The sequence below is a fragment of the Garra rufa genome, chromosome 2 (genome assembly GCF_049309525.1).
Source record: "Garra rufa chromosome 2, GarRuf1.0, whole genome shotgun sequence".
Taxonomy (NCBI): Eukaryota; Metazoa; Chordata; class Actinopteri; order Cypriniformes; family Cyprinidae; genus Garra; species Garra rufa.
In genome coordinates this window covers 14,511,960-14,539,560 of record NC_133362.1, presented here as the reverse complement: position 1 = coordinate 14,539,560, position 27,601 = coordinate 14,511,960, and the positions used below count along the sequence as shown (strand labels likewise).

The 27,601-nt window shown below is 35.7% G+C and overlaps 1 protein-coding gene across 1 annotated transcript in view; it reads right to left on the bottom strand.

The window, feature by feature from the left end:
- Positions 1–27,601, bottom strand: part of eys (eyes shut homolog) — a 303,309-nt gene that overhangs the window by 270,974 nt on the left and 4,734 nt on the right. The window contains exons 2-8 of the mRNA XM_073834888.1: positions 27,180–27,296; positions 19,742–19,944; positions 16,841–16,956; positions 11,727–11,841; positions 9,295–9,454; positions 4,085–4,189; positions 826–965 (exon numbers count right to left, since the gene is read on the bottom strand). Coding sequence (XP_073690989.1) covers positions 826–965; positions 4,085–4,189; positions 9,295–9,454; positions 11,727–11,841; positions 16,841–16,956; positions 19,742–19,944; positions 27,180–27,296 — 956 coding nt within the window. The remainder of the gene's footprint in view (positions 1–825; positions 966–4,084; positions 4,190–9,294; positions 9,455–11,726; positions 11,842–16,840; positions 16,957–19,741; positions 19,945–27,179; positions 27,297–27,601) is intronic.

Genomic DNA, 27,601 nt, shown 5'->3' with positions numbered 1-27,601 from the left:
GAGCTAGCTTCAGATGAGGCTTCCTTCTGGGACAATGCTTATGCAAACTGACTTGTTGCAGTGTGTGGCTTATGGTCTGAGCACTGACAAGCTGACCTTCTACTTCTGCAACCTTTAAAGCAATTATGGCAGCACTCATGCATCTGTTTTCTGAAGCCAGGTTCTGCACCTGACGCACAGAACGAGTACTCAACTTATCTTATCGACCCTTACAAGGCCTGTTCTGAATGGAACCCATCTTGGAAAACCTCTATGTGACCCTGACCACTGTAGTGTAACACGGTTTCAGGGTGTTACTAAACCTCTAATAGCCTTGGCCATCTTTGTGGAGAGCGACAATTCTAATTCTCAAATCCTCAGAGAGTTCTTTGCCATGAGATGCCATGTTGAACATCCAGTGGTCAGTATGAGAGAATTGTACCTAAAGCACCAAATTTTAACTGCTCCAACACAAGATACACAACGTTGTATGGTCCTGTCAAGCAGACATAAACATAGGACATGTGGCTTTGCATGGTTAAACAACATACTGCTGTAATCACCTAGGGTGTACTCACTTTTGTTGCCAGCTATTTTGACAATAATGGCTGTATGTTGAGTTATTTTCAGAGGACAGTAAATCTATACTGCTATACAAGCTGCACATTGACCACTCTAAAATGTATTCAAGTTTCATTTCTATAGTATTGTCCCTTGAGAAGTTATACTAAAATGGTTGCTGAAATGTGAGGGGTGTACTCACTTTTGTGAGATACTGTATGTTATAAATGGATATCTTATTTTAAAATCAACTTAATTATTACTTTTTGTTACCTTCTGACCTACCTGTAGATGTTGAGGGCACCGAGTGAGACATATATGGAGACGGTCACCTGGCAAGTCCACACACAATGTTCCAGGGGGACATGTGACATTTGGAAGCGTGCAGGCGTTTATGTCAACCTCACAGTCAAGCCCAGTGTATCCTGGGAAGAGAGGTGAGAAACACAAACCAATCTAAAGAATCACATGCACTTCACCATGGCTGTTTTCTTGATTAGGAACTAAAAGAACCTTGTGCAAAACCAGAATTTAAAAGATTAAACAAGATTGAAACGCCTTCGTTCTTGTTAATGCCTTTGAGAACGCACTGCATATATTCCTCATGTCATTGTGCCTCAATCAATAAGGTCAATCAATGAACATGAAGCAAGCTGGAAATCAAATTTCTTTCTTTTTTTCCCCTCTTTGTTTCTTGGAAAAAAGAAAGAAAAAAGAAAACGGCAATCAATTTTTGAAAGCCTATTCAAAGCCCAAAAGCCAGTCAGCCCAAGTGAAAAGAACAAAATTGTAAAGGTCAAAAAGAGGCCAAGTTAGTTTATTCAAGGGCTTTTGGACAGACTAGCTTACTTGCATTTGGTTTACTAATGAAAACTAATTTTAAAACTGACTCACATAGAGGTTTAAACAGGAAGATTACACTTATAAAAATTAAGGATGGGTCAAGATGGTCAACTACAGTCGATTAGAGAGGTCAACTAGTGAATGCAGTTAGATTAGTCTTTTTTTTGGCTTTAATATTTTTAACAGGCTTTCAGAAAGCTTGCAAAAAATTAAGACAACTGTCAAATATTTGAATTTCTTGGTCTATTTACCCATTCATTTAAAAACAACTAAGCTTTGAAAAACATTGAGACCCTTACGTTCTGTTCGCCTCTGCTGCGCTTCATCCAGCTGTTGTTTTTATGTTTTGAATATTTTATGATTTTGCAGTCCTTTGTTTACAAAAGTAATAATTCAATTTAATAATACAAAAAAAACAAACTGGAATGCCTCATGTTCCAATTCAAAGGGAAATGTATTTATTTATAGATAATTCTGTCATCAATATTTCCCCCTTATGTTTTTTCCAAACCTGTATGACTTTTTTTTCTTTGGAACATTATAAAAGATATTTTGAGAAATGCCTTATAAACTGTTTGGTATGGTAGCCCGCTTACGCCACTGAATAAAAAAAATAAATCAATGAAGGTTATTGCGACTTTTTTAATCTCACAATTCTGTTTTTTTTTTCTCTCACAATTGCGTGATACAACCTTGTACGGAGCCCCTAAGGGGACGTGGAGCAAAAATTAAATAAAGTTTAGTTTCGCGTGCGCACGTGAAACTATCGCGTGCGCACGTGAAAGTTTCACGTGAGCACATGAAACTAAACTTTAAAAAAAATTCTGTACATGAAGGTTTTCGCGTGAGCACATGAAAGTTTCAAGTGAGCACATGAAACTAAACTTTAGATTTTTTTTTACTCTGACGTCCCCTTAGGGGCTCTGTAACCTTGCAATTCTGATTTATTTATTTTTTTTTTTACACTTGTGAGATATAAACTCACAATTGTGAGTTGTAAAGTCATATTTGAGAGATAAAAACTCGCAATTTAAAAAATAAAATCAGGAAGTTTTGGGGGGGGGGGGGGGCTGATTTGCGAGTTTATATCTCACTACTCTGACTTGATAACCTGCAATTCTGAGAAATAACGTCAGAACTGCACGATATAAACGTTATTTTAAACTTTTTTTTTTCTTAGATAAATTCTGAGAAAAATTTTCCCCCCTCAAAACTGAACTTTAACTCCGAAGATATAAACTCTCAACTGCAAAAAATAAGGTCTGAATTAATTTTTTTTGCGACTTTCTCACAATTCAGATTTTTTTTCCTTGCAACTGCGTGACACAAACTTGCAATTATGACATTTTTTTGGTTCTCAGAATTGTAAGATATAAACTTAAATTTGAGTTATAAAGTCATTTAAAAGAAACACGTAATTCCAAAGTCAGAATTGTGAGATAGAACGTGGCAATTACATTTTTTAAATTTGTTAAATTTTTTTATTGCGACTTTCTCACAATTCATATTTTTTTTCACAATTGCATGATACAAACTTGCAAGTCTGACACAACTGTGAGTTATGAAGTCATATTTGAAATATATAAACTTGCAATTACAAAAAAGTCAGAATTGTGATTCGCAATTGTCAGAAATAAAGTTGCAATTGAGAAATAAAGTTTTTTTTCTCAGAATTGCAAGTATATCTCTCACAACTGTAACTTTTTTCTCAGAATTGCAAGCTATCAAGTCAGAAGTATGAGATATATACACGCACTTCTGAGATAGCAAGATGTAAACTTGCAATTGCAAAAAAAAAAAGAGATAATTGCGAAATATAAATTTGCAGTAAAATGCATAAACTGTGAGTTTATAAAAACAAAAATCTGAATTTTGAGTTTGCATCGCAATTCTGAGCAAAAAAATAAATACATTTAAAATTCCGATGTGTAAATTCGCAATTGCGAGAAAAAAAAATCAGAATTGTGAGATAAATTTAAGTTTTTAACATTTTTATCCAGTGGCAGAAACAGGCTTCCATAATTTGGTTACCAACACTAATAAAATGAGAAACAATGACAATAATGGCATCATATCCACTTAATTTAGATATCCCAGTGTTTTACATTTGACTCCAACATTATTTTCCATACTTTGAGTCAATGATCTTTGCTACATTATGTCCTCTATTTCACAAGAGCCTAATCGAGCTTTTTTATTTTTAAAAAGGAAAACATCTTCAATGCTTTTATGAGCAAGTCATTCAGATGATTCTCCCTTTTGTATCTCTTTCTCTGAGCGGCGTGCACGCGTGGGCAGGTTTAAGGAGGGGGCGTTTGGGACTCTGGGTTGTCTACTCATCGAGCGGAAGGGAGCAGCTGGCAGAGAAGCATGCTTGTAACCCCGCCAGTGAGTTGCCAATCTCTAGGGTGGGCCATCAGGTTGCATCAGTGAATGCAAATCATGCCTCAGAAAGAGTGAGCAGAACCAACAATTACGAGAGGGAACCATATCAATGCAGTGGCCTCAAAAGGGAAGAGCATTTCATAACACAATATTGACACAATTCTGCAGTACTAATGAGCTCTGGCAGTGTGAGAACGGGAGTGATTTGCTCAGCTGTCAGTCAGAGCTGCTGGTGCTGGCACGGTGGGGATTTGTGGCGCAGTCAAAAAAAACAGAAAAAAAAAAAATCCTTCTTGGGAGTAAGAGAAACTCATACCTGAAGGACAGGCGCATTTGTAGTATCCAACAAAGTCAGTGCATGTTCCCTGGTGCTGACAGGGACTGGAATCGCACTCATTTACTTCAGCCTCACAGTAGCGTCCTGCAGGAAGACAGGGGTGTGAATGGAGTGTTAGTTAAGCTTTTACGCTCCGTCTCCCTTGAAGATATTGACTTCACTTTTGACATTTGGGATTTAGAAGCAAATTTGGAAACTTTCCCCCCCATGGCTTACGGTTTGGTGCATGTCACAGAGAAGAGAGGCCAAATCGTGTTTTACATTCTGAAACTATTTAGCAACAGTTCAGATTACCATTTACTGAGTACACTTCAGACAGTTAATGCAAACAGACAGTAAGCAAAATGATGCAACATATGGAACTTTTGAGACATGTCAGAGAGGGACAGTATATAAGTGTGTCTCAACTTTTGTGTGGAGAAAAAAAGGAAATGGGAAAAAAGGTAAGGAGGCACAGGAATAGGATGTCAGGCTAAAGAAATAGTTCACCCTTAATTTTTTTTTAATTGCATCAACTCACCCTTTATGTTATTCTGAACATGCATACATTTCTGTTAATGTTAACTAAACCTATTAAAAATTGTCTGTGTTAATTGAAATAACAGAATTGAATATTTAATTTAATTAAAACATGAAAAAATAAGTTTTAAAACAAATATCGTAATAACTATAGGCATTAAGATTACTAAAACTGAAACTAAACTAATATTATGCTAATCAATAAAGCTGGAAATATTACCCTCCCCCCCAAAAAAAACTATAAAAGTTGCTAATTAAATTGCAATTAGGTTAATACAATTGTTAAAACTCAATATTTAAATGAATACTAAAAAAATAAAAATAACAGCCAATTCAAAATATTAATACTTATAATATAAAGGTATATATAATACAAAAATACAAAAATGCATCGACTCACCCTTCATGTTATTCTGAGCCTGTATAAATTTCTGTTAATGTTAACTAAACCTATTAAAATTGTTTTTGTTAATTACAAGATTTAATATTTATTAATACTTAATTTAATTAAAATATGAAGAAAATAAGTTTTGAAAAATTATCGTAATAACTACAGGTATTAAGATCACTCAAATTACAAAAATTGCTAATCAAATTGCAACTAAGTTAATAAAATTGCTAAAACTCAATATTAAAATGAATACTGAAAAATAAAAATAAATAAAATTCAAAACATTAATACTTATAAGAGTATATAATATATAATACCTATAATAGTAATATATTACTAAAATAACTTTTTTCACAAAACACATGAAAACACTTGGCTAATACTGCTGTCAAGCTTCAAAAATAAAAGTACTACTGTGCTATATTCCAAAACAACATTTTTTAACCAAATTTATGTAATGAGATAATTTTTACATTCCAAAAATGATCCTACTTCATTCCACATTTTGTAAAATAAATGAATAAAATAAAATATATATATAATAAGCATGTTCTTATATAATTATTTATTTTTCTTGAAAATTACTAATTAAACAAATTAAAAATTAACCTGCATCTATAGGATGACTTTAGGCAACTTCATAAATAGGGCATATGGCACTGAATGTCAGATTTTTGTGGGTGTTAAGCCGTTTACATTTACAGCAGCTAGTATCCATCAGTAACCCAAGAACTGATCTGAAGGTCATTTTCCCACCTCCCTGGCAGAGCTCTATTAATGCTGTTCATCCACATACAGTTACATAACAAGCAACGTAACATGGAATCAAATCAATCAAATCTTTGTATGGGAAAAAGCAAGGCAAGCTGTAGGAAAAAAAAAAAAAGACTCAAAAGTCTTATCCAGTATAACATCTGCTTCACCAACGCTTTTCTCTGCTGTGGGAGAAGTCACATTATCTTCCCTCAACATGTCGTCTGACTTTTTCGGGGAAGATCATAATGAAAGCACTTGACATTTCACATTGGCCTTCTGGCAATACGGTGGTGAGAAATGGGACAGGGACGGTCGTTTTTAAGTCTCCGAGGTCATTAATCGATGGGGATATCGTTAGCATCATCGAGATGTCTAAATAAAACATTGAGGTTTGAGCTGTGACATGTTTTCTCCTAATAGTATTCTAATCCATTATACAGCTCGCAGAGAGGCAGAAATTGTCAGGTGCCTCTTGTCGCTGACAATTGGGATGTGGAAAGATGGATTTCTTCATCTGCTAAGATGGGAAATGGAGCCATCAAGGAGACTGAGAGGTGATAACAAGGACACAGAAGCACTGGCGATTATCCCGCTGAAAATACGAGATCTGCTGTGTAGTACTGAAAGGAATCTCTCAGGGACGGCATTTTTCAAATAATACAGCTTCATAACATGCTACGGTTTATAGGTGTCATGAAATGTAGATGATCTATAATTCATGTAAAGTGGCTATAAAAGACTACGTCACATTTTCCTATGCAAGGGCAATGAACGGCAAAGCAAGCCAGTGAGATCAACACGTCATGACTGATGAAATCCAGTAAATCATTCGTCTTGTTTGTTTGTTTGTTTCTGGGTTGTTTAGGCAAATAGTTCATTCTGTGCTCATGCGCTGGTGGCCAAGCTAATGAAAGATCTTGCTTTCCCAGTTAGATCTGCCGATTAAGTGTTCTCTAACCTCTATTTGCCCTTCATTTAGCAGGCATGATGAAACAAATTATAGAATAATCCAGTTAGGAGGGCAATGTGCAAAGATGAGTTACGGTAAAGAGATGCCTCAGGGCAGCGGGACTCGTCTCAGTGGAACACACACTCTGAGTCACATTACAGTGGATGATATAGATGTTGGATATGAAACTGTGTCATTCAAGCTAGGGAGAATTCAGTACTGGCTCTTTTTCAAATTCATGAGTTGGAATTTGAATAGATTTGGCCATGCCAAGATGTTGAATGACAAGGAGAGCAATTTACTGAACTGCAATTTCAAGAATGGGCCTAACCCAAATTTTGTAAAAAGACATAATTACATCTTCATTATTTTGACTAAATATGACTTTTTTTTTTCTATGATGGGTACAGTGCCTTGCGAAAGTATTCTTACCCCTTAGTTTTTTTCACAGTTTGCTATGTTGCTGCCTTCTGTTCAACTGCTTTAAATTACTTATTTGTCCACATCAATCTACACTTCATACACCATAATGGCAAAGCAAAAAACTGGTTTTTAACATCTTTGCAAATTTCTTTAAAATAAACTTGATTCCATTACATAAGTATTCACACCCTTATCTGGGACAGTTGAAATTTAGCTCAGGAGCATTCATATTGCCTGCAGATGTTACTACAATTCGAGTAGAGTTAACCTGTGGCAAATTCAATTAAATGGGTATGATTTGGAAAAGCACACGTCTTAATAAAAGCTGAAAATGCATATCAAAGCAAAAACCAAGCTCTAAGGTAAAAAAAAAAAAAAAAAAAAAAAAAAAAAAAACTGCCTGTAGAGCTCAGAAACAGGATTGCATCAAGCCACGGATCTGGGCAAGAGTTCAGAAAAAATTCTGCTGCATTGAACGTTCTCAGAAGCATGTAGTCTCCGTTAGCCTTAATGGAAGAAGTTTAAAACAACCAGGACTTCTCCTAGAGTTACTGAGCAATTGATGGAGAAGGGCTTTAGTTAGAGTGGTGACCAAGATCCTGATGGTCACTCTAGTTCACCTTCTAGCTCCATGATGATATCTGGAGATAGGAGAAGCCTACAGACGGACAAACATCCCTGCAACACTCCACCGATCTGGGCTTTATGGCTATGTGGCAAGACTCAATCCTTCTTTTCTCAGTGATGACACATGAAAACACACTTGGAATTTGCAAAAAAGCACCTGAAGGACCCTCAGACTGAGAAACAAGATTTTCTGGTCTGATGAACCTCAATTGCAAACATAATGTGTGAAGCAAACCAGGCACTGCTCATCACCTGAAGAATATCATCCCAAAAGAAAAGTGTGCTGGTAGCAGCCTCATACTGTGGGCTGTTTTTCAGTGGCAGGGACTAAAGGACTCAGAGTAAAAGAAAATCTCAAAACAGCAAAATATAAAGAAAGCTTTAATGAAAACCCAGTCCAGAGCATTCAGAACCTCAGACTGGGCAGAAGATTCACCTTCCAACAGGGCAATGACCCTAAGCATACAGCAAGAGACTTATAGACAACTCTGTGAATGTCCTGGAGTGGTCCAGCCACAGCCTGGGCTTGGACCCAATCAAACATTTCTGGAGAAACCTGAAAAAGTCTGCCAGCCTCCATCCAAGCTGACAGAGCTTGAGAGGTGAAGAGGTGAGGAGAAGAATGGCAGATAGTTGCCAAAGGCTGATGTGCAAAGATTGTTGCATCATACCCAAAAAGACTTGAGGCAGTAAAGTTACTTCAGTACTGATTTAAGGGAATGAATACTTAATGTACTCATTTCAGTTGTTTTTGCTTTGTCATTATGGTGTATGGAGTGTAGATCGATGTGGAAATAAAGTAATTTAAAGTAGTTTAACATAAGGCAGCAACATAAAACGTGAAATAATGAAGGGGTATGAATACTTCTGCAAGGCACTGTAAAATGTTTTCCTCTTTACTGATTAGAATGTTCAATATTGTCAGAAAAACAACATGTATCTTAACAGATTTTGTCAAACAATACCACTAAATGTTCACATTGTTTACAAAAAAGTTGTATATTTTAAAATTAATATTGATATGAACATAAATCCACTGGTTATACATCAATGCTTGGCTCTATTTTGAGGGGTTTGGGTAAAATAGACGATTCTGGGAAATTAACCTAAAATAAGTTTCCTTTCATTCAAAACCTATCCATTCTGTATCCAGTCTGCTACCTTACTTCAAATCCAATCATTTTATTGGGATTTAAACAGACTGTAAATTCAGTCCTGAAGTCTGAGTGTCATGTCACTTCCTCAAAAATGTCACCAGAATAACACATATGGTGTCTGGCAGATTTATATTATATATTCAGAATTCCACGGATATAGCTTAAATATAAGAAAACAATTTTTGTTCTATGCAATCTCCGACGTTGCATGAAAACGTGACAATAATTCTCCTCTCCAATCCTACTGTAGAAAAGAAAAACAATCTGAGTGTTGCTTTAAAAAGCTTCTGCTGCCAAACTCTGTGCAAACTTGAACATAAATCAGGATAACATATTCCGGAGTTTGTTGATATAGTTTTCTTTTAACCTGTGTATCCAGGGAGACAGATGCACATATAGTGCGGGGGTGCAGTTGGCTGACTCATACTGATGCAAGTAGCTCCGTTCAAGCATCTGTTTGGATAGGCTAAGCATGCGTTATCCAAGTACTGACAAAACTCCCCCGTCCATCCTGGTGCACAGAGACACTGTGGGGAGAGAAAAAAAGATGTTTTAGTAATTAACCTTAATTATTAAATATTCAGCCTATCAGCAAAACACTAAATGCATCTAGAATGATGCATCAAAGAACATTATTCAATCCCCTGTTATTCTTATAGTTTGATTAAGCATGCATTCAAGCTTTTGATGTAAAGGTAATTGCACTTCCCAATCCCCTATGTTGCTGGCTACATATTAATTTTAACTAAATACCCTTAAATCAGAATTCTTAGCTAATTAGGTTAAGAATCATTACTTAGAAGGCAAGTATATAGTATATTAGAGTTCAAGAAGTATACGGAAGGGAAAAGGAAGTTTAAGAAGAAAATGTTGCTGATGACCAACAGATTCTTCACCAATTAGCTAATGAAGAAATGTGGCCTGTTTCCTGGACTATGTCAACGTTTTAATCAAGGATGACAACCAGATGTCTCCAAACCGCACACTAACCAAATCAGCTCTTAGAATAACCAGTGTTTACATACATCACAGAAACTTCTGCAGAGAAAGACTGCTTTAAAATTCCAATGCACAACAGTGTCTGTGCAGTTTTTCAAGTTTCAGTTTTTTTTTACAGGTTATTTTAAGTAAAGTCATGTGTATCAGCCATAAAGTCTTCAAGAACACATTCTGAGCTTCCTGGAATGTTATCAGCTCACTGTAACATAAAATACAGAACTTTTACTTCATCTTTCAAAGTTAATGCTGACACACTCAAAAACTATTTTTCCCCCTTCGTTTTAAGAATGTCGATTTTTTTCAGGCCTTGTTTTGTGATTTTTATAGCTGTTAAATGGACATTTAAACATACTGATTAATGAAATTATTCAATTAAAACATTTTGTAATTGCTATGTTGTTCCAAACCTACACTGCCGCTCAAAGGTTTGGGATCAGTAATTTAATGGTTATTAAAAAGAGATATTTCTGCTCATCAAGGCTGCATTTATTTGATTGAAAATACAGAAAGAAAATTTAAAATAGTGTTTTTCTATTTTTATATACTTTAAAATATAATTCAGCATCATTACTCCAGTATTTAGTGTCACATGATCCTTTAGAAATCATTCTAATATGCTGATTTATTATCAGTGTTTGAAACAGTTGTGCTACTTAACACAGTTGTGCTACTTTTTTCAGGATTCTTTGATAAATAAAATGTTAAAAAGAACAGCATTTATTTTAAATAGAAAACTTTTTGGGGGTCAGTAAATTTTTTCTTTCTTTCCCTCTTTGAAAGAAATTAATACTTTAAATCAGCAAGAATGTGTTAAATTGATAAAAAGTGATAGTAAAGACTTACATTGTTAGAAAAGATTTATATTTTGAATAAATTATGCTCTTTTTAACTTCTTATTCATCAAAGAATCCTGAAAAATTTAAATAATATTAAGCAGCACTAGAACTTTTTCCGATATGATAATAAAAGTAATAAATCAGTATATTAGAATGATTTCTGAAGGATCATTTGACACTGAAGACTGGAGTAATGGCTGAAGAAAATTCAGCTTTGCATCAAATAAATAAATTATATTTTAAAGTATATTAAAATAAAAAAAAAAACATTTTGAATTGCAATAATATTTCATATTACTTTTTCTGTATTTTTGCAGCAGTGTATATTCTTTTTTTTTTTTTTTTTGGTAAACTATTCATTTAACAATAAGGATCAATCATTCATTGCTTTAAAAGTGTTTTTCCAATATATCAAACCAGCATTTATATTCATACATGCAAACACTTTACATGAATGTGTCAGATCCCCATGTATGAACAACCAATTTTGATAGTTTAACAAATTGCACTTGAAGTAAATCAATTCGCATGAAGCGCATATTCTAGAGTACTTCATAACAAAAACAGATGCGATTGCATCAATCGACAGTGTATAACTGTGACACATCACTCAAAGAACAGATCTGTTGATGGGAGTGACAGAAAGATGATATTGAAATAGAAGAGGATGGCTGAAACCTTGAGACACAAGCATAAATCAAGGATGCTATAATGTGACTGCAAGACTGAGAACTCTTATAAATTAATAGACGTGCATTAGCCGCTGACATGGGGAGAGATTTTTTTTTAGAATGATTCTTTGCATTGTCATTTTGGGTAGGACTGCATTTCCAAAGCATCTCTTTTAATCTTCTAAGTTAGCTTCTCTATAATGAAGTAATATAAGAAGTGCATGCTATCTGAAATTAATTTTTAATGTATTTTATTGTACAAATGAACCATTCCAAAAAATTAGGTTACTTACATTATATCCTCCAACTAGGTTTAGGCACAATCCCTCATTCAGGCAGTTAATATTGAGCAGCTTGCAGAAGTCAATTATTTCTTCACAGTTCTTTCCGGAGAAACCTTGTCGACATCTACAAGAAAATGACATTAGCTTTAGCCACATATAAAAATAGACTTCTAAGGGTAAAAATGACCCCAGAGTAACAATCAGTGGTGATGTGATGAAATGCATGCACTTTACTGCTGTTTTTAGATGTCACATGTCACAGGTGTCTTATAATGACCATTATGCTCTTTGGTGACATTTGTGGAGCATTAAAAGATCCTTTAAGCAAATGCATGACAAGAATGTCTGTAAATGTTCAACCTTTGCCACATATGCTTCATAAATAGAGAATATCGTCTTGTTTCTTTGGCCTTAGTCAGATCTTTGCCTTACTTTTGCTGTGATAAGACTTCAGTGATCTTATTCTGTCACACAAAGGCAAGATCACTCAATTATTAACACAGACTCCCAGGTGACCAACTGCTATTGCTTTCATCTCTCCTTCTCTTTACACACATACACTATCATGCTTTTTCTCAATTTTTAATTCATTTTCCCCCTTTCAATCCTTATATTATCTTCCGTTTGTCATTTAGTCAGAGGGGCCATCAAATGTATTGATTTAAGTCAGGGGTCCCTAAACTTTTTTTTTGAGAGGGCCATTTAATTTTCTTTTCTTTAATGGGGGGTCGGGTCGGTTTATAAAAGAAAATACCATGGGCCGGACTCACTACTAGTATTATTAGTAGGGCTGTCAAAAATAACGCGTTAACAGCGTTAATTATTTTGTTGTTGTTAATTACGTCAATTTTTTTAACGCATTTCACGCATGCGCAGTGAGACAAATTATTTGTCAGGAAAGTGGTTGGGGAGCTAGAGGCGAGATGGAGCAAAGTGAGCCTATGGACGGATTCAAATATAAAAAGAATGATGATGGTACAGTTAACAAGCATGGGCGAGAGCCCCTCTGCAACTGGAGTAGTTAGCCAAGCTTAGGCCCGGTTCTACTGGGGTAGATATACCCTCAAACGAAAGCAAAGCAATTGAAGATCTGGCAAACAATCCAGCGTGTTTTTGCAGTGTTGAGAAGTGTTGATTCGAACAATTAGAAACAGTTTGTCAGAATTCACTCACCGCTGAAAGCGCCAGATCGGTTTTTATTGCCGTTTTGCGTGAATCATCTCATGACTAAGTGCAGACGCAATGTAAATAAAAGATTCATTTTGTACGTTAGTTTAGAAAGCTTTATTGATTACAACGGAACTTTGTGAGATCTCTATGAACTAAGATTTGTGACGCTTTTAGTGATAAAGGGAGCGCGCTTTGCACTTTCCATGCCATAATCCATTCAGAATTTGTATGAAACTTTAGTTTTTCTTATTTTGGGAATTACATCTGCATAGTTATGCTGGGTTCATTCTCGAAAGAGCGGTGACTGACACAGTGATATCAAGCAATTGACGGGAAAAAGGAGATGCAAGTCAGGATCTTTGCAAAATTGACTCAGAATACAATTTATTAATAAATAATTGAGATATGTCCTTACTGTTTCCCCGACACATTCATTATTTATTTTTGCCTGTGCTTTGTGGCAAGTTTCAACCCGCTGCATGCGATTGAACGCGGATCTCTTCCAGCTGCGCCATCCGAGCCGGTCTCGAAAGTAAAAGCGAAAGTCTTGTGTTGTTTCCACCAGCGTGGCATTTTTTTTTCTTCACCATAATTGATGGATGTCTAAAATAAAAAAAAATAAGGAATAGCCTAAAACAGGCCTGATGCCGGCCCTGACATAATGTAAAAATATGAAAATTATGTATCTGTGTCCTGTTATTTATTTTTTGGAATGCATTTCAGAAAACAAAAATGGTCAGGATTCAGGTGTAGTTGCAAATAGTGATTAATCCACTGAAAATTCTGATTAATCTGATTAAATTTAATCATTTGACAGCCCTAATTATTATTAGTTTAGATTTTACCTGTATTTATTCTATCTTTTAATGCTAGAATAGTTTATTTTGTTATGTACCACACAGACTGATCATTTATTTTCAAAAGATATACAGGTGCATCTCAGTAAATTAGAATGTCATGGAAAAGTTAATTTATTTCAGTAATTCAACTCAAATTGTGAAACTTGTGTATTAAATACATTTAATGCACACAGACTGAAGTAGTTTAATTCTTTGGTTCTTTTAATTGTGATGAATTGGCTCACATTTAACAAAAACCCACCAATTCACTATCTCAGCAAATTAGAATATGGTGACATGCTAATCAGATTATCAACTCAAAACACCTGCAAAGGTCTCCTGAGCTGTCAAAATGGTCTCTCAGTTTGGTTCACTAGGCTACACAATCATGGGGAAGACTGCTGATCTGACAGTTGTCCAGAAGACAAGCATTGACACCCTTCACAAGGAGAGTAAGCCACAAACATTCATTGCCAAAGAAGCTGGCTGTTCACAGAGTATTGTATCCAAGCATGTTAACAGAAAGTTGAGTGGAAGGAAAAAATGTAGAAGAAAAAGATGCACAACCAACTGAGAGAACCGCAGCCTTTAGAGGCTTGTCAAGCAAAATCGATTAAAGAATCCACTGTGTTTTTTGAATCACATCAACTCTGCCTTCATCATTTTCAGCGCTTCCACAGACTTCTCAGACTTTCTCAGCTGAAAAACTTTGGGTAACTAGGAGATGAGTGAAGTCTTGCTTTCGCACCTGTCCCACAAGCAGTGCTAGAGTCACCTCAAATGCTATTGAGTCATTTTCTCATCACTCTGAATTTTCACCTGTTCGATTGCGATGACACATTATGTTGAATAACACATTATGTTAATAACTAAGGGAAATTTAAGTTTGAAAGCCAACCTTTATAATCAAATACCGATATGATATAAGTAAAACATATATTTAAAATTTTTCTTTTTCATTTTTCTGGCATTGCTCAGAGGGCCGGTCCAAATGTGGGGGCGGGCCTTAGTTTGTGGACCCCTGATTTAAGTGATCTTTGCTAATAAAAACTAGAAAGATGAGCAGGAGCAAGAGAAGACATAGCTATGAACCCCCCAAGGACTGGAGGAACTCATAAAGCAGCCAAAACTGTAGCGGATTCCCTCATTATCAGCAGGATGTAATTCAAAAGCTGTCACAGACTGAATATTGAACCTTACCACTGGAAATTTAATGAACATTTCACTGTCTACAGAGTACAGACTGCATTCCTATTTCTGGCCAATAAAATCATATACCAAGAAGAAACATGCAATCACAGCATACATGATATTCAGTGGTTCAAATGGGAGTTTCATTACAAAGCAATTTATAAAGTTCATGCAAAATTAATACTTTTGATTAACATACTATGCAAAGGTACTAAATACATGATTCTTACAAAACTCAGCCTGTCAAGCTCAAAAACATAAATGATTCAGAAGGAGAGCGTTTCTGACTTGCTTGTTTTCTGGATTGTAGGCTTCTAGACGTGTGAGGTCACAATGTGAAATCCTATTCGTTGCCTATTTACTTCTGTAAAGTAACCAACATTACATGACCAACAAGAAAGCATGTCCTTGAATACATGGGACAAGGAGCATAAATTAGTTTGAATTACTAAATTACATACAAGAAACCATGAACTGGTATTAACTAACCAATATCCAATCAAACAAGTCTACAGAAGACCAGGTATTTTATTCATTTGCACCAACCAGAAACAGTGCAAAGTGGTATTTAAATACAACTAAAGTGGGATCTATACTTTATTATCAGTTTTATTTGAATAAGCACAAAACAACACAGCATTAAATGAAAAATACTGTCAAATCTACTGTCATAAAAGCACTGATTTGGGAGTATTTGGGGAACTCACGGTGTCAGAATAAACATGAAACACACTTTACCGTTGTCATCACCGAGTCTGGCCAATCGTGAAATAGCTGTGTCATCATCAGAGCTTGTACAGCCGCTCTGGAGAAGCTGCACTGCCTGAGCAAGCTGTCTGCACCTAAATTGCTCTCTCTGTACTTCAATGGCTTATGTCACAGTAATGTGGAAGTGGCACTGTCTCAAGTCAGACAAAAATTGTAATCGACATGCACTGGTTCAAGTCGGATGTAGGTTGGTCTGTACAGAATCACATAAAGTCGAACACACACAAGACAAATAGGGTAACAAGACTAATTAACAACACACAGCTCGGATCAATAAAGGGAACAAACCATAAACACAGATAAGAGCAAGATATCAAACTTGATAAAATAAGAGCAGGGATAGTTCAGCCAAAAAAAAAAAAATAATAATTCTGTCATTAATTATTCACCCTCATGTCATTCCAAACCCGTAAGACCTTTGTTCATCTTTGGAACACAAATTAAGACATTTCTGGTGAAATCCGAGAGCTTTCTGACCCTACATAGACAGCAATGCAACCTACATGTTCAAGGGCTAGAAATACAGTAAGGATATTGATAAAATAGTCTACGTGACGTCATTGGATCAACAGTAATGTTATGAAGCTGAGAATACTCTTGTAAATAGTGGTGAAGACTGACAAGAAAGAGAAGAAAACATCGAATGAAGTTATTGTTTTCTGTGTACAAAAAGTATTCTCATAGCTTTATAAAATTAAGGTTTAACCACTGATGTCACGTGGACTATTTTATCAATGTCCTTACTAACTTTCGGGGCCATTTAAATATTTCAGTTTCAGGATTTAATCATAAATATCTTAATTTGTGTTCTGAAGATGAACAAATGTCCTACTGGTTTGGAACGACATGAGGGTGAGTAACTAATGACAGAAGTTTCATTGTTGAGTGAACTAAACCTTTAAAAAGATAATTGACTTTTAGTGAACAAAATTACTTTAGACAAGAAACTTAAAAACCTCTGTGCCATTGCATTGTGTTTTGTTTTCTCCTTTTAACCAAACATCTGTATGTCTGTCAGAAAAAAAAAGTACTTCTACTTTTTTAATTCTTGAGTACACTTTCTAGTTGTACTTCTTTTACTCAAGTATGTTTTTGGTGTCTGTACTTTCACTTGAGTTAATTTTGAGAGTACTTTTGTACTGAGATTATTCTTACCTGCAATGATACTGGCCATTCTGAACTACACAGATGCCACCGTTGAGACAGGGCAAAGTGCCACACACCTCCGCCTGCTCCAAGCATTCCGGGTCTTCACAAAAGCATGTGGAATTCTGTATAAAAGAAAAAGAACACCCTAAAGAGGGTTATTTACTGTAGATGTCAAGTGAAGAAACATGCTGGAATCTAATCACACACTAAGGTGAGCTTGAACACCCTTATATTTGCATCACTTAACACTTTTCCACCAAAATAGTGCTGGCGTCTGGCCAGAGCTGGGGCTTGTCCCAGGAGTAGGGTTGTCACGATACCATAAAAATGACTTACGATACTATACCAGCTGAAGTATCACGATACCAAGTAGTATCACGATACCATGCAGTATTCTGTTAATTTAAAATTCAAATCTACAAAATGAATGAAAAAATTCATAAATAAAAAGATGTAAATGAAAACAGGCAAGATTTTTCTCTGAATACTTCACTAATGTGAATAAATGACTGGCTATTGTTATCCATGAAATCATGTCAAGAAAAGTCATCTGAGCACTACACAGAAGCTTCATAGAGTGACATTTAGATGTGGTATTTATGCATTTAGACTGTACTTATAATTGCATAAATAATGATATAAGATAAATGTTTTAAATACAAAACTCTGAATATAGAAATATGTTGGAAAAGAATGGAACATGACGGGAAACTTAAAACCGCCAGCAGATGGCAGCAGTGTTCATGATTGAATCACAGAGTTGTTCAAACGATTCTTTCAAAACGGCTGAATCATTCAGGGGTGAATCAAATGACTCGTTTTTATGAATGGCTTAGTGAATCAGTGATTCGCCCAAACTAACGCGAATTCAGATTCGAACACAGAAACGAAACTAAAACATCTTGCTTGTGTCTTATTGCTGAACTGTCACGGGCATTTTTGCTGCCATATCTTAAAATTTCCAAGTTATATATATAAGAACCAAGGTCAAAACCACTATGTTAATGAATGGAATTGCATTCGTGATCGCAAAGATGCTTCCAGAAACGAATTATTACACATGTTCTAAAAGTGGGCAAATTAATAAAAATACGAAAATTCTGTCTAGTAAAATATTTTGATGTTTAATAATTGATTCTTGGGCTGATATTTTTTAAATAACATTAGACAGTCGTCTGAATCAGACCCTCTCTTCTGAAACTGCAGCGTGAACAAGGACGTGCACGTGCAGCTTCTCATTTCAAACTGAACTGAAGCATGGTGAAACACTGAATAGCATATAAAGCCTATACACTGCTTGTACTACACAAAGCACAGCAGAAAGACATTTTGGCAGTCAACTTGTAATGTTTCTGCTGGCGTGCATGAACGTTTTAAACAGTGTTCCTGCCGTGCATACAACATATCTTATGGTGCTACCGTTTGGACGATACTACCATTTCGAAAATGCAATGGCACCGCGGGTATTTGTAAGCTTTAGTATCGCGATACTACCGTAGTACCGGTATACCGTGCAACCCTACCCAGGAGATCTGCAAACTCACATTTGCACTAATTTGAAAGCCAAACAATGTAACCCAGCCGTAAACAAACATAGCGCATCGTAGTCTTTATTTATGAGTCTTAGTCCTAGTTTTGAGAACAAATGTAAACATTCCAAGTGATTTATTTAGTTTTATGCCTCACAAGTTGGCCTTAAAATGGTCAGATACAGAATAAAATAAAGTGATTAATTATATTTGTAAATGATATGTAATTTTATATAGATGAATTAAATAAACCGACTGCAGTAGAGGTACAGTGAGACAAAAAAGTGAACTTGTTTAAAGTATAAAGTAAAAATTTCTAAAAAACTTGACCCGCAAGCTGTCCTGCAACCACTGGCATAACTGCTTCGTAGTTTGACACCAACAGAACCACCTTTATTTCAGAGGAAATGTGTAAAACAGGACCAGACTGGACACTGGCAACACAACAGACACCCTGTCGTTAACCTTGGACATCTGCCTACAGGACAAACAAAATTACATACGTTTTTGGAGCTGATCATGAAAAAACAGGAAAATAACCAGCACTGGTGCATCCAGAGCTAAAAAAGCAGTACAATAGACAAGTCATTAGCCAGTTCTGCTCTCCAACTCGCACTAACCGATCCTGACATCAATAACATTTCTGACTCAGTCGTTCAAAGAGGAGTAATAGAAGTAGAGAACAATCCCAGATGAAAGAAAGACGGAGACTCCCACTGAAATAAGCATCGGTGCAGTTCTAGAGCAGCGTGAAGGATTATTTCATTTTCATACAGATGAGCTCTCTTAGGAGGATGTCTCAGACAGACCAAATCAATGTCAAACAAATCAATTTAATGTGTCTGAGTGTGTGTATGTGTGTTAGAGAGAGATTAAAGTCTATCTTTACTGTCCATGCTCTCGAATGACTAAAGCATCTCCTGAGAATCTGCTACGGACAGGCCTGTGTTGAATTTCTCCACCAAATAAATGAAGGTCACATAAGACATTTAGTCTGCCACTGCCCCAGTTTCTTCTAAATTCATCTCTTCATTACAGTAATGGCTCATGAGCAGCAGACTGTAACTGTAACAATCTGGGGACATTTATACATTTATAAATGAACATGGCAGAAATGTCCCATAATTTAATTTTTTGTTCTATACTGAATATGCAACAGCTTGCTCGAGTCCAATCAAAAAAATTGTTACATATGCCATAACCATTCTGCTATCAAAACAATTATTAATGGTTATTGTAACCTTCAACGTGACACAGGCTGATCCGCTTCAGGAGTGTCACAGAAATTTGCATGTGGCATTTCAAATTAATCACATTCTCTCAGGGAAAAAAAAAAACAGCATTATGAGCAATATAGAAAAAAAGGAAAAGGCCTCACAAGTTTGTCTGTGGCACAGGCTTCGTCCAGTTGACATCCGTTAGACTTGCAGTAGCTGTCAGCCTCAGTGGTGGTCTCACAGTTGAGGCCTGTGAAACCCCCTGGGCATGTGCAAACATATCCATTAGCAGTCTCCTCACAGCGACCGTCATTCCAACACGGGTTTGAATCACAGAGGAGCTTCTTTCGCTCACAGTAAGTACCTGCAATGAAAGAATTTATTGAGAATGAATAAATATGAAATGATCATGATTAAAATTAATGAAAACACATGCATCTGTCAAAGTGTTTTTGATTTAGACACCGGGTCTCATTCGCTAACTGTGCATATGCAAGCATTTGTGCATAAAAACACACTGATGAAATTATGATTGATCAGTCTGTGTTTTGTCTCAATTCTGTATCACAGAAAAACAAGTGCAATAAAATGTTTTTTATTTACCAGTTCTTCCTGTTATTTTAATTTTTACAACAGTTATATCTAGCCACACAAAATAATCAATCCTGTTATTTATAATACCACATTTGGAAATCCATAGAGTTCCAGGACAGTTTATTAAAATGCAACATGCTTACTTTGTTGCATAACAACAACTCACTTGTCGAAAAACTTTGTGTAAATACTAAACATTATACCAGAAATTGTTTTGATGTATTTAAGATTTTTTTTAACTTTTGCTTTAATTAAATTGGTCTTTACTTAAGAGGGGTTTGCGCTAAAGAGGAAATCATAACTGTAATTGGATTTGCAAAAGCACATTCCCTCTCAGGATCTTTTGCTTAGCTGAATATATAATTACTTATTTTATTAACAGGATAGTTCATCCAAATTAAAAATTAGCCCATGATTTGTTCACCCTCAAGCCATCCTAGGCATGAAGATATGACTTTCCTCTTGCAGACAAATACATTTGGAGTTATATTAAAAAAATATTCTGGCTCTTCCAAGCTTTATAACGGCAGTGAATGGCTGTTGAAATTTTGAAGTCCAATAAAGCGCATCTACCTATCATAAAAAGTGCTCCACACGGCTCCTGGAGTTTATAAAGGCCTTCTGAAGCGAAGCGATGTGTTAGAAAAATATCCATATTTACAATTTTATAAACAGTAATCTCTAGCTTCTGGTAACTGTCGTATGCGCATTCATGAGAAAGTGGCGTTCCAGCGAATGATGTAGGCATAGTGTAAGCTCCGGTGAGAAGTGATGTACGTGGAAATGCAGAAAAGAGAGCAAAACAAAACAACGGTCACGAATTAGAAGTACGAAATGAGGATTTATAAGGAAAAATGTTAGAGGATTTTGATATAAGCCAAGAGGAGACTAGTTTTCCTTTACTGCATACAAAACTTGTTTCTAGCGAGACAATAGAGTAGCATATTCTCACCAGAGCTTACACCACACCTACATCATCTGCTGGAACGCCACTTTCTCGTATGTACGTCAGTTAGTGGAAGCTAGAGTTATGGTATATGAAGTTTTAAATATGGATATTTTTCTTACACAAACATATCAATTCACTTTAGAAGGCCTTTATTTAGCCTTTTTCAGTGCCTTCAGGAAATGTGATTTTTTTGCATGCTTACACATAATTTCTAGTTTTATATAACCAGTTACCTCTAATATCAAGGCCTAATGTCCAATTTAACACATCTTCTGTGGCAGCAAAGAAACCATGGCAAAATGGGCTGACATAAAATAAGAAACAAATTTTGCCAAGTTCAAAGGTCTATAAAAAAGACTGGCACTGTAAAAAAAAAAAAATTGTTTAGAATTTGACTTTTGTTTGGGCAGTATGCCATATTTCAAGGCCAAAGGTCTCTTTAATGCATACTTTGTGAAGGCCAAGAAACCACACCATGAAATTTGCTGATGGCAAAATGCTTTCTTAGTTTAATACTTTCTCGGGCACAAATACACACATATTTTTTATTTTTGCAACAGTCATTGAGGCTATGTAATACGATGCTAAGAATGGTGAAATATTTATTAAATTCTCAGTTTTCTATTATAAAAAAAACTGAATGGGGGCATAAGTCTGGAAATACAAATATTTTTCCATACTCTGCTTTTTTTTTTCCTCCATACTTTTCCAAACCCTGTAGGAACCCTGAATATAACTCTGATTGTATTTGTCTGAAAGAAGTTAGTTATATACACCTAGATTGTTATTTTGTGTTTCTGATATGGCTTTTTGAGAAAATTAAAGAATTATTTTTTAAAAGGCAATTGCAGAAAGAATTTAAGACTGCTGCTCTTTAGCTTCCAATTCATCTTCATATTAACTATTAGCTTCTGACTGCTTAGTGAGAACAAATGTTCAAACTTTACGACTGCAATGACAGCGGACAATTGCTCCAGCATATCAACAGTACTGAGTCTCTCAGCGTGGCGTCCCACGGCTCTCATTTGGTCTGATGAAAAATGAGAACATAAAGCTTATATCACCCTCCCACTTTTCTCAATGCTTCACTAATGTGGAGGTTCAAGGGTCTAAATTAAGTCCCCATCTTCGCTGAACCGAACAACCCGATCAAACAGGCTGAAGGTTCTGGCCCGAGAACATCTAGGCTGCTGGTTCCTCTAAGGTAACCGTGGATTGGAACATCAGTCTGATTTCTGCTCCTTGCAGGTTAAATTTAGACTTGACTATGCAGCACTGTAGGTTCAAGGTGAACATGATTTGATTTTATTCCCTAGCGGTGCTCTGTTTGCTTTTTCTTTTTTTCCCCTCCATGTTCCTCAGTAGGAGCTAACTCATTTATCTTCCTTGTTACTGTGTTTTCCTTTCCTTTTGTCGTTCAGTTTTTTAAAGCATATTCTAGCGTGTTAAGCTCACAGGATGATACAAAGGTCATCAGTCCCAGAGGCACCCAACTGCTTTTGAGGACACACCATTGGGCGTCTGTCTAAATGTACATCTCTCTGCAGTGTTTCTCTGGGATCCACAGTTGGAAATTGAAAATGAAAAGCTCTTGACATATATAAAGCTCAACATATTATTTTATTCTTCCACAAGAACTATCTTTGATTGGCAACCCTTCCACGTAGGAGGTCTTTGATATAGTAATGCATCATATAGGTACACGATTCAATGTTTGATAAAGGCTGATGACTCCATGAAGGTTTTATAAAAATCATAAAAGCAGTGATACAAAACAGATCGTGACACCCTGCTGTGCACTACCTTGAGATATCACCCATCCAAATCAGAAGCCAACCTGCTATTAAAACCACTCAGAAACAAGACAATTACAGCACTTGAATTTCCACAGAAACCATGGCCTGGTGAATAGCGAAATTAATAGTGTATCCAATAGGGCATATCCTATTAATTCTGTAACATGCGGATACAAACACCCCTGGCAGTCTGAATTAGGTACACAGGAGAGTGGAATCAAAAGAAAATCTCATTTGAAGTGTCCCACGTGTGGGGCTCATTATTATGTGTGTGTAGGCTCTGGTCCGCAAGGGCAGTCGGTACCGGGCCAGCCGTTAACTTCAATATGATTAATGGGGTGACAGCTTTGGCAAAGTCAGAGAGCTGCTGGCCCCACAAGGAGACCCAAGCAGAGCAGAACTGGAGACCAGTTACTTTCACTTCCTTACAAGGTGCTCCAAGAATCTGTGGTGAAAGACTGTTGATGTACTGACGTCACGGCGCAACAGTTCTGTCTAATTGAGCTGAATCATTAGTAAAATGAGCCAGTGGCAAAGGCAAATCGAATGCAAATATTTTATTCTCATAGCCCTAACAGCGAATTTTTCAAATACTTTAGGAAGAATTAAATGTCCAACAGTGAGCTTCACACCCAAGCATATAAAGTTGTCACATTTTACCACAGTGTTGAGCTCTTACAACTGTATTTGCACATTTATGTATATTCACGGTTTAATAACTGGATGAACAATTTATTTGTTTTTTGCATTTTCTATAAACAAATTGAAAAAGCAGCAAAATTCATTTCTGAGTGGCTTTTTGATAGAGTTGAGGTACTCGAGTATATTTTTAACGGACTCAGACTTGTACTCGGACTCGAGTCCAGTCTCGAGTACTATTTTTTGGCGAACTCGGACGTGTCACGGACTTGGATGTATTTTTACTCTGATTTTTACTCTCACAGCGTTAAGCCATATCATTTTAACCATTTGTTTCATGCATTTTCTTTAAATAAATTGAAAAAGCAGCTAAATTCATTTCTAAGTGGCCTTTTTGATAGAGTTGAGGTACTCAAGTATATTTTTAACAGACTCAGACTCGTCACATACTCGGATGCATTTTTTTTTACTCAGACTTGACTCGGACTCGAGACTTTCGGACTTGGGAATCCGAGTCCAGGGACAGGTAATGGAAATGCTACCAACTCTATGCATTAAAGTATGAAAGTTATTACAAAAGTGACATTTAGTATTCGCACACATTTTAAAGTCTTGTATTCAAAAGCTGGCGGGTTTCTGTGCATACACACCCAAAGCATGCTCACCCAAAGCGCCTCGCAGTCAGCATGTGAATGCTGAATTAAGTTCTCTTTCACATGTTATTGCTACACACTTACACTTAAAAGTAATGTCAAAATGCATCATCTTGGCGAGTATTCATGTAAATGCAGTCAGATTTGTCTTGAGTGAATTTGATCAGTTGGGAGAAATACAGATATGTCAAAATATATGTAACAAGCTAAATAAATAAGCTTTCCATTGATGTATGGTTTGTTAGGATAGCACACTATTTGGCTGAGATACAACCATTTAAAAATCTGGAATCTGATTTTTAATCGCCTTTAAAGTTGTCCAAATGAAGTTCTAAGCAATGCATATTACTAATCAAAAAGGAAGTTTTGATATATTTACAGTAGGAAATTTACAAAATATTTTCATGGAACATGATCTTTACTTAATATCCTAATGACTTTTGGTATATATATACATATATATATATATATATATATATATATATATAAATCTATAATTGTGACCCATACAATGTATTTTGGGCTATTGCTACAAATATTCCTGTGCTACTTAAGACTGGTTTTGTGGTCCAGGGTCACATATGATCTGTGCATCCGGTCTTAAAGTTACATCAGCGTAAACCTGCTGCCGCAGACTGCATCATAATCAAACAACAAAAGAAAAAGAGACATTACATTACTTTAGTATTAGTTTTTGCTGTTGTTTTGAAATGATTATTTTTTTAAAACATGGTGGCAGCTTCAATGAAAAAATATTTTTCTAACATCTTTAAAGCAATATTTTTTATGGGTCCAAAATCACCTTGGGTGTGCATTATTTTAATAGTTCAATGGCCTGTTGACAATAGACCAATTTGGAGTAGACGTCACTTGCAGCTGCACGCACATTGCTGGCAGAAAAAAACTACTTAAATCTATAACATTTTTTACATTTACCTATTTTATCTCACAATTCTGACTTTTATGTGTGTAAAGTATACAATATAAACTTGTGATTTTGAGCTGAGGGGAAAAGAGAGAATGTCTTTGCTTATCAGAATTGTGAGATATAATCTCACAAAGTCAGAATTTTGAAATATAAACTGAAATTTCCCTTTTTTATTATTTTATTCCATGGCTTCCATAGACTGCTACTTGAAAGCCGTCATTTTCTACCACCAGATACGCCACAAAAACGCCATCCCCGTTTGCAAACACTGCATTGGTCTATTATTTCTTACATAACGTACTTAACTATAAATGCATTCAAAAATAAAACAGCTGTGAGTTGGCTGCAAGGTATGGAAAGAGTGTAGGCTTTTTTACACACAGTGCCATTGTAAAAACTAGGTTCAACCCTCACTTTCATCCAAGAAAAAATCTACCCTGTCTAAGGTTACATGACTTCAAGTTTGCTATAGCAGGACACTTATGAGATGGTGTGAAGTCAAAAATCAAAATGGCAATATGCAATAGAGGTTTGCTTTTGTTATGTTTAAATTATCATTGCCTTATTCTAGTTGTAAAGGTTAAAACATGGTTAAGATACTGACAAACAATAGTGTTTAGTTGACTCGACCCATTTAGACTTGAGCCTATTTTGGACTCAGACTCGACTTTTTGATCAAGCTACTTAAATGAAACAAGTAGTTTCAAATGTAAATCTGCTTCAAGTCAATTTAACATGAAGCAATCATGTTTGAACAAGAAACCTGATACAGTGGTGCTAAATCAAAATAAACAGTTTAAATTAAGTGAACGGTATCAGACAAAAACACATTTTGGAGTGTATATAATTTACACAGTAATAAATATTTACTGATAAACAAAAAAAAGTTAAAATCTAAGCAATTTGACTATAAAGCTCTTTTTAGAAAATCAGATTTTAATCAGATTTCAAACCACATAATTATGTGGCTCAGGTTCACACAAATGAAATTGCTACTTAAAAACTACTAAAAGGATTTGAGTCAGATACTCCAAAAAGATGTTGCCTGTCTGAAAGCATTAGAGACCCTTGAAAAATCATATCTGATTTTATTTTAAACACTGAAGTTGATGGTATTCTCAAAAGAGGCCAGTTTTCGTGATGCAGATTGCAAGTGTTCCGTGGCCGGTTTACTGTGAGTGGTGAATCTCAAGTGGAAATTCATCATAAACTGTGATAGTCCTAAATCTGTGTCAGACAAACTAGACATTTTTCTTCCACATTAAAGCTGCAGGCATGACATTAAAGGCTGCTATCTGCTTGAACAAACTGCCGCTACACAAAAGTCAATTAATCAACAAGCAAAGGCCACCTGGACCTCAGACTGGAGACTTATCATGATGTTATTATCAGGAACACCCAAGGGACTGTGAAACTTTTGTTACACATTTGTGGGTGAGATGCTCATTAGCCCAGCAATGGTTTTACAGAGGCAAATGAGACTCATTACTTTACAAAAGCCTGTCATGGTCGTGCCTTATAAACAGACTGCGAAGGACAGAGAAGCATAAATTGTTTATTCCTGTCTCCTTTCTACAGGAAAGGGCCGCCCCATTCAAGAGTTTTATCAACCTGTGCATATCACTCAAATAAGCCACAGCTAAAGCCTTTATTAAATAATTGGCCATTTATGAACCAAGAATCTTCTGAAGACTTTCTTATATGAAGGCTTCAATTGTTCCATTTTTCAAATCTGCTTCTTCACTTAGGAAAGACAGCTTAATGTGAGCAAAGACAGAAAAAAAAGCCTCACTCAGATTTGAGTTTGCATAATTGCACTGCCATTGTGAAAGCACCCAAAATGACCCATCATTAATCACACGACTCATTATCAAAACATAATGAGTCAAATGAAGCCAAACAGTAAAAAATTAAACATCCATTACTGGACCTCAGAAGAAATACCACTCTATTGTGAAGTGCACAATTCACAGTGGCTTTCTAAAACAGACTTCTAACTGAATGCTTTTGATTTTAAGCAAAAACTGTAATCATACTTGCCTGTATATCCTGTGAAACATTCACATTGGTAGGAAGTTGATGAGACTTGTACACAAGCTCCTTTTTTGCACCCTTTACTGCAATTTTGATGTCCAATGATTTCAGAGCAGTTGACACCTATGGTGTGAAAATATAGACATTACATTGAATTCATGCATATTTATTCAGTACATTATCTGATTCTTGACATGCCTGATATAAAAACTGTTATATAACAATGTGAAAGATTTTCATAGAGATTGCTGCTTTTCTGCAATCCATATATAACTAGAGAAATATTGACTTTCACTTTACTAAACTTAAAATAATGCAGTATGATTCGTTTGTAAGGCAAACATTGTAAATATCAAGGAATATTAAAGGGATAAATGCTATAATAGTGTTGCTATCCTGGCACTGCATGCTATACAAGAAAAGTGGAC